The following is an 8974-nucleotide window of genomic DNA, read 5'->3' as shown; positions in this document are numbered from 1 at the left end:
GCTTGAAGAGGGAATTTCCAATAACTTAGTTTTTGTAGCTCGACACATTAACTTAAATTTGGCATTACGTACTTTGTATACTTTTTTATTGAGATGCGAAGGGGTGTATCCTTGATACGTGTGACTTTTGTGTGTGTAGGTCTTCAATTTTGACAGACTTATTGTTTCGTCGCCTCGTACTCGTGATTGTTGTACACCTTTTTAGACTATATTTTTTTTTACTTGCACATTTTTTTTTTATATGCCGTTTTATTTTGTTGCAGCTTAGTGGAGGCTCAAATGGAAAGAAGGAGGATTTATCGTGATGGGGTCATCTTGTTTGCACAGTGAACCCATCATGGGTGTCAGGTTCATCGTGTTTGCACAGTGAACCTGTCATCCTTAGATGATCTGTTAAAAGACCTGGATTCTTTTGAAGGAGGATTTATCGTGATGGGTCATCGTGTTTGCACAGTGAACCCATCAGGGGTGTCAGGTCATCGTGTTTGCACAGTGAACCTGTCATCCTCAGATGATCCGTTTGACGACCTGGATGCTTTTGAAGAAGGATTTATCGTGATGGGTCATCGTGTGTGCACAGTGAACCCATCAGGGGTGTCAGGTCATCGTGTTTGCACAGTGAACCTGTCATCCTCAGATGATCCGTTTGAAGACCGCCTAATGTCATTAGCAACTAAGTTTTGTTTTTTTTTTTTGTTTTTTTTTTCAATCCTGTTTGATTCTTTCTCATTCTTTCTTGTTGTTATTGCATGAATGGTATACCTTTCAGAGTTCAAGAAAGGTGATGACATCCATCTTTCGATTAGAGACAGCGAGAAAGATGATCTAAAAACTGGAACCCATTTTATCATTCAGAGGTCGCTTCGGCGTCCTACTGGCAGTATGATGGCAACTATCGATCAGGAAATCTTTCGCAGTGAGATGGCAATCCAAGTGACTCCAGGAACTTCTAGCGATCCTCCTTTTTATGTTCTTAAGAGCACTCTCCCTAATAGGTACAAACTAGATGCCTTGTCTCCAATTCTTGGTCGTCGCATTCTTTCGAGTTCAGTGAGTTGAAAGTCCAAAAATTTAAGGGTCCCTGGTGAGGCATCTTTTCTTCCTGGCTGGTGGGAGTGGACAGATTGTATTATCCCGTTTTGGAGACATTCTTCGTGTTTGCTCAGTGTACAAGGCAGTTCAGGCTTCTCTTTGTTTATACGATAAAGACCCCAACATTATCCGTGCATTCTGTGAGAGTTGGAGCCCCACCACAAACACACTCCATACCATGACTGGGGAATGGTCCGTTTCTCTATGGGATATTTATAAGCTTGGGGGGTTGCCCATTCTTGGAGGAATTTATGATGAGACGATCCCTGATTATCATATGTTTGGAGCGCGAGATGAGAATGGTAATCGACAAATATCTCAATCTTGCGTAATTCTTTTTACGGTCTATCATCGACTTGCAAAGGATCCTAAGTCAAAGAAAGGGGTTACCGCTCAGTTATGGATTGACTTTTGGTGCAAAAGGGAAAAGATTCACAAAGTCCCTCTTAAAAGACGAAGGTATACCGAGAGTCACCCGAAGGTTACTAGCAACCCTGATGTGAACATTGAAGCTCAACCAATATCTTGGTCACAAGAAGAAAATGACTTGTTTGACTCTCTTGGAGTTGTTGGCGCTAACAGGAGAGCAATCACTTATGTTGGAGCCTTTTTATCGTGTTGGTTGTGTACATTTGTGCTTCCTCAGTCTGAGGACAGGCTGATTAGACTGGGAACCTTTGAGACTGCTACTCTGATGGCGCAAGGTGATACATTTAGTCTTGCGGTGCCTGTGTTTACCAGCACTTACCGTGGTTTAAATCATTTCAAGCAATTCGAAGCCCTCTTATTCCAAGACTTTCTTCCCAGATCATTATCTCTATGCTTGGCTTGCATATTATTTCAACACTCATCACGATGCTGATCCTGTTCCATTCGGGCCTTTAATGGCCATATATTCAGGGGCGCAGGGGTCAAAATATTTCAATGACGGTGATGCACGTACTCTTATACATGGTGGGGCGAAAATGAATGTGGGTTGCATGATGTTGAATAAAAATAGGAATGAGCACTTGTTTGACGATGGTAACTTAGATAAAGTGAAGTTTAGTTACATGGTGGCTCTTCGCTCAAGTTATCTTGTTTTGCGCCGTGAATCTCATGATGGTCATTTTTGTGTTGAACCATATTCCCCTCATCGATTTGGTAGACATTCGGTTTTTGTCAAGAGATCACAGGTGTACTTCGTTGTGGTGTGGACGAGCGAAGTGTACCTTATTATGAGGCATTGAGGTATTGGTCAATCACACTCTTCAAAGACAGCCAGTCTCGAGTATTCACCCCGAGTCAGTCTCTCAATTGGAAGGAATTGGTGACACTTGAGTTCAAAAAGGTGTGGCCTACAATAAGTATAGGCGATTTGAGAAAGGGTGTTGATGTTCTTTGTTTGGGTGCAGTGTCTGACACGTCCAAGCCTAAACAATGTCAAGGTAACGAGAAAGGGGTACTTCGTCAAAGAAGTGATGTTATGCGCCCGGAGGGGACTGACGACAGTCGTAAACGATGTTCTTCCAGAACAGACAGTGCTCAACGCCCGTTGATTGGAGTTGACAACAATGATAAGACTGCTAGCGATGCCGAGTCCGATGTCGACTTCAAACACAGACGAAGGGTAAGACAAAACTCTGATGACTTAAGTATGGACGTCGACGACTTGGGCGCTGATGGGTTTTTCTTGGATGTTCCCGAATCATCCGTTGTACCATCCAACCTTCAAATAGTGAGTACTTCTTATTTACTTACTGTCAGATTTTTTCCTTAACATTTCTGTCTAGCATATCTTGTAAAGAAAGTAACACCCTATCAACCAAACAAAATAATCGTCCCTTAATTTATTTATTTTTAACTTGCAGGACGGTGATCTCGACTTGGAAGTTGATACAAGGAATACTGCGACTGACTATCTGTTTGCACAGGGTGACGACCCGCTTCTCCGTATATCAACTCCTGGAAAAGGGAAAGAGTTGACTGTCATAAAGGACTTGGCTCCCCTAGGCTCGGCGCAGATGAATTCGAATGTCAACTTATCATCCTCCCCCAAAAGTCAACGATTAGTTGACGGCCCTAACTCTCTTGAAGTTGCTTCTAAGGCTTTGGGCGTTCGACCTTCTCCCGTGAATGCCTCTAATCATGTATCGAAGACTGTTCATACCCATGCCATGTCTGTGAGTTCTTTTCGTCCGGGTCCAAATTCTTCTACTATCTTCAATAATGCAGTAAAATTGATAGGTGCAGAATATTTAAGCCTATTACAGAGCACGCCCTTTTCCGAGGTTACCCAAAGATATGAAGAAGCTTCCATGGTGTATAAGGGAATCCAACAACTTAGAGTTGATCCAAGTTTGTTGAAACGCAAGGTCGACTCCTATGTTTGGTCTGTCAAGTCTTATCTTGCGTTGGAAGAGGCTGCAGCGAAGCGACAGAGATCTGACCAGGTGGAGCGTGAGATACACGCCCAAGCTGAGGTGATTAGACAAGTTGAGTCTGACTTTGCCGAGGCGCGGGAAAGGCAGAAACAGCTGGAGGAACAGGATGTCGCAATCACGAAGAAGATAAACAGTCTTGAAGTTGAATTGAAGGAAGCTCGTGAGATCAAGAGTCATTTGGTAGGTGACTTGGCGACTAGTGGTACATCTTTGGCATCTCTTGAGGATCAAGTAAAGGTTGCGAAGCAAAGTCTTGACGAATTGGAATCAACGCCTTTTGTGAGTGCCGAAGAGATCGCTCAACTTGAAGAACAGAAGACGCACCTACAAGAGCTTCAATCCATGATTAAGCCTTATGAGTGGATGGAGTGAAGGCGTACCTTTTTTTTATTTGCTTTCCTTTCTTTTTTGTCTGATGTATTGTCTAAATACTTGTCATTACTCATACTTATCACATGAACATGTTTTGTTTATTATTTTGCCGTTCACAGTTTTAGACTCTTGCGGGCCAGGAGTGTAGTAATGAATAATTATTTTGCCGTTCACAGTTTAGACTTTTGCGGCCCAGGAATGTAGCAATGTTGTGATTTTTTTTTTGGTGTGGCTGCACTTGAATAGTTTTTTTTTTGTTACTCAAGATGCCTTCGTACTTACAAAATAATTGATGATTTACTTTACAAGATCAAGCCAACGTATTTCAACATCCACCTTTTTTTTTTTTTTTTTTTTTTTTCTTTTTCGGGCGAGCAGTTTATCCTCTTACTTAGGAGTTTACAAAGATTTCACTTTTCATGAGTAGTATCGCTTTAGAAACTTGCCGTTGATAGGCCCCACGCGTAGTCCTTTCGCGTCAACGACTTTGTACGCCCCATTAGTGTATACCTCTTGCACAACATATGGACCATCCCATTTTGAAGTGAATTTACTTCCAGTCTTATGGGAAGTGATGATAGGTCGTCTCACTGCTAGAACTATGTCCCCCACTTGAAACGAGCGAGGTCGAACTTTCTTGTTGAATGCGCGTGACAGACGAGCCTGATAGCATTCCGATTTCTGTTGTTCTTGCAGTCTTTTCTCGTCAAGTGCCTCTAACTCTGCTAGACAAAGTTTGTCATTTTCATCATTAGTCAACCCTTCTTGAATAGCTACTCGCAATGATGGAATTTGAAGTTCCAAAGGCAAAATAGATTCGACACCATATACCAAAGCATTTGGGGTTGACTGTGTTGCTGTTTTATATGACGTCCTGTAGGCCCAAAGAGCTTCCCCTATCCTTTCATGCCAGTCACGCTTTGATTTTGAAACAACTTTGCTCAACAATTTACAAAGTGTTTTATTGAAAGCTTCCACTAGGCCGTTTGCAGGAGCGTTGTACATGGACGATTTATGTTGCGTGAATTTAAATTTCTCACATAGACTTGTCATCAATGTGTTGAAGAATGACTTTCCATTGTCAGTGATGATCCGTCGAGGTATACCGTACCTGTAAATGATGTGAGTACGAATGAAATCTACGACTTTTTCTTTCTTGACCTCGCGGAGAGGGACGGCCTCCTCCCACTTAGAGAAATAATCAGTTGCTCCTAAGATATATGCTTGACCCGCAGACGACTTTGGTGTAATTGGACCAACAACGTCAAGTCCCAATGCTTCAAAAGGCCAAGACGAGACCGTAGGGTGCAAGGGTTCTGGAGGTTGGTGGATGAAATTAGCATGAAACTGACAAGCTTCACATTTCTTCGCGTAGTCCATGCTATCTTGCACCATTGTTGGCTAATAATAGCCCATTGTTTTAAGGCAATCATACAACTTAGGACCTGATTGATGTGCACCACAAATTCCAGCGTGAGCCTCTTCCATGGCTTTCATTGTTTCCTCGTCTCCGATGCATCTCGACCATGAGTCATTGAAAGATCGTCGAAACAAAGTTCCATTAAAAAGTATAAATCGAGGGGCTCGACGACGAATCTCCATTCTATGCCTTAGGTCACTAGGCAATTTTTGATGACTTAGATAGTCGACAATTGGTTGACGCCAATCTTCTTGGTCAATTTGATGAACAGTGATCATGTCGACTTCCTCATATTCCTCATCTTCAATTTCGTCTATGTCTGGCGCAACGACCCAACGGTTACAAACCGGTACTGACATGGTTTCTTCTGCCCCCAGTGCCAAAGTGGCTGCAAGCCTTGCAAGTGCGTCAGCCATTTTGTTGGCACTCCTGGGAACATGATTTAACTTAACCGTGTCACAAACTTACAAAAAAGCTGAGAGACTTTCTCCCCAAGTTTTCTCTCGGTGCATGTTAGCTTAACGTGCACCGCAGCCATGGCATGAAAATCTGGCTCGAAATCTCAGAGCAACAAGCATGGAAATGGCAAAGGAAAACCTCGAGGTCCATCATCGGATTCCTAGGCATTGAAAACGCGCAGTATTGAGGAGGTTTTGGGGGTTGAAGCTCTTGATTTTGGGGTTGACAATGAAGTTTTTACGCCAAAATCTGGGTTGAAGCATCTTCAAGCTCGTTCAGAATTGCGTCACTCATTCAATGAGTTCTTGGAAGTGATTCATGGCTCAGCAAACCAGTTGAAGCAAGGTAATACTCGATCTAATATGGAGGTTGGTACGATTTCAATCCCTATTCTACAGCAATTTGATGAGGTTGCAAATAATCATAATGTTGATTCGAATACTGTGAATGATAATATGAATACTGAGTATATTGATTTTGATAATGCTGCTGGAAATGATGTTCATGATAATGCTTTTCACCCTGTTGAAATTGAGGTTGATGACATTCAAGAGGAGATCGATTTCTGGAATTCAGCAGTAGTTTGTTACATTGTGGGAGCTAATCCTCCTACCAATTATGGAGGGTTTCATTAGGAGAATCTGGAAACAGCTGAATGTTGATAAGGTAGTGATGGTGAGGAAAAGGGTGTTTCTAGTGAGATTCCTTACTATGGATTCAAGGGATAAGGTGTTGACAGGCCATTACTTCTTTGATAACAAGCCCTTGATTCTGAAACCCTGGAACCCTGATATGGACATGGACAAGCAAGAACTTCAGTCTATCCCAATATGGGTACAATTGAAGCTACACTTTAAATATTGGGGGGGAGAGGGCTCTGTTTAAGATTGTAGCACAAATAGGGAAGCCAATCAAAAGAGATCAAGCTACAACATGTAGAGATAAGTTGCAGTTTGCTAGGGTAATGATTGATGTCCCACTGACTCAAGAGTTGCCTGAACATGTTTCATTTAGAGATGAGAATGGAACAATGGTAAGAGCTCTTGTTTTCTATGAATGGAAGCCAACACAGTGTACTAAGTGCAAGATGATGGGGAATTTGCAAAGTGATTGTAGGCAAGGTAGGAAAAGAGTTTGGGTTAGGAAGCAACCTACAATACCTACTCAAATAGCTCAAGTGACTAGTCCTATTGTGGATCAGGAAGGTTTCCAAAGATCATTAAGGCCCATAAGGGTGAGAGTTGAGTCAGAACAACCAATTAGAACTTCTAATGCTTTCCAGGTATTGGATGTGATTGAGAATGATATTCTGATGGGAGAGCAAGTGCAAGGGGTTGTACAAGGGGGTGATCCAACGAGGGGACTCTTCTGAATCTTATGGATAGAGTGTTAGCTTGGAATGTTAGGGGTCTGAACTCCACACAGAAACAGGATGAAGTCAAGCATTTCATTCAGAAGTATGCTGTGGGTTTAGTTGGGATCCTAGAACATAAGGTAAAGCTCTCAAACCTTGGGAGACTTTATCAAAGAGTTTTTGCAAATTGGTGTTTTTCTAGAAACTCTAGCTTTCATGATGGAGGAAGGATTGTGATTGCATGGAAGTCTGGATGTTTTCATGTGAATATAGTGGCTGCTTCTAGTCAGTTTGTGCATTGCCATGTTACTCCAGTCAGTGGCATGCATAGCTTTTATTGCACGTTTGTTTATGCTTTTAATAATCCTAATTTGAGACAGGATTTGTGGAGGGATTTAGGATTACTTAACACTCAGGATCCATGGATTCTGTGTGGTGATTTTAATAGTGTGATGGCAGTTGATGAAAGAATTGGGGCCCCTGTCAGACAGAGTGATATTGTTGATATAAGTAATTGCATTCACAACTGTGGAATGGAGGATATCAAAAGTGTGGGGAATTTCTTAACATGGAATAACAAGCAGCAAGGCACTAATAGGGTTTTCTCAAAAATAGACAGATTCATGGCCAATCAAGCATGGCAAGGAATCTTTCCAGCTGCTGAAGTTTGCTTCATGCCTGAAGGTCATTTTGATCACTCATCTAGTCTTTTGACAGTGTATCCTAGGAGTGATGAAGGGAGGAAACCATTCAAGTACTTTACAATGTGGAAGAGTTCTCTTGTGTTTTCTGAAACGGTCAAGAAGGCTTGGAGTAGTCACATAGATGGAAGTAAAATGTTCAGAGTGGTTTGTAAACTTAAGAAAGTTAAGCAAGCCTTGAGAGAATTGAATCAAGTTGGCTTTACTGATGTTCAAGCTGCAGATCTAAAGGCCTATCAGGAAATGGTGAATGCTCAAAGTTCATTACATAGCAATCCTACTGATGCAACACAGCTGCTGCTGAGCTGAAAGCTATACAAGAATATAAAGAAAAACATAAGGCATACTTGGCATTCTTAAGTCAAAAAGCTAAAGTTAATTGGCTTAAAAAAGGAGATGAAAATACTGCTCTATTTCATCAAAGCATCAAAGCTAGAAGAGTTCAAAATCAAGTTTACAGTATCTGTGATATGACTGGAAATTGGAAAGACACAGCTGATGAGGTTTCTGAAGCCTTTTTAGCTTATTACAGAATGTTATTAGGCACCACTCATGACCACAGAACTCCTGTTATTAAACAAATAGTTCAGCAGGGTCCTGTGTGTCAGGACCATCACAAAAGTATTCTCAATGCCCCTTACACTGCTGATGAGGTTAAATCTGCTTTATTCTCTATTCCAGGAGTCAAAGCTCCAGGTCCAGATGGTTTTGGGTCTTATTTCTACAAAGATGCTTGGCATATTGTTGGAGATGAGGTTATAGCAGCTATTCTGGATATGTTACAGAATGGGAAGCTCTTGAAGGAGGTGAATCATACTGTCATCACTCTCATCCCCAAGAATAAATGTCCAAAAGATGTGAGTGAATTCAGACCAATTTCATGTTGTAACTGTTAGGTTATGATACATATGATATTACATAAATCATGCGGAAACAACCATTAACCCAGGATTACATATTATTTACACATAATCATATAGCATAATTTAGATGCATACTCTTTGTTGCGTGCCCTCCCTAGCTGCGCCCGAACCGAACAAGAACAAGTCTTTAGGACTCCAAGTGTCGTCCCTCCGTAGATAGTCCACAGCACGTCCGGATCCGCCTTAAGATTGACCAACTAGAATCGCCCTTAAGGTACTAGAATTTTCGG

The 8974-nt window shown here is 41.7% G+C and overlaps 1 protein-coding gene across 1 annotated transcript; it reads left to right on the top strand.

Annotated features, from left to right (window-relative positions):
• The first annotated feature begins 7143 nt into the window (after positions 1-7143).
• LOC130462919 (uncharacterized) lies at positions 7144-8130 on the top strand. Its single transcript, XM_056831904.1, has one exon. The coding sequence runs from the start codon at positions 7144-7146 to the stop codon at positions 8128-8130; it is 987 nt and encodes a 328-aa protein (XP_056687882.1).
• Positions 8131-8974: the final 844 nt, after the last annotated feature.

This window comes from Spinacia oleracea, chromosome 6, assembly GCF_020520425.1.
Source record: "Spinacia oleracea cultivar Varoflay chromosome 6, BTI_SOV_V1, whole genome shotgun sequence".
NCBI classification, from domain to species: domain Eukaryota; kingdom Viridiplantae; phylum Streptophyta; class Magnoliopsida; order Caryophyllales; family Amaranthaceae; genus Spinacia; species Spinacia oleracea.
Note: the sequence above shows the minus strand (reverse complement) of the source record. Positions and strands in the feature narration are given on the sequence as shown.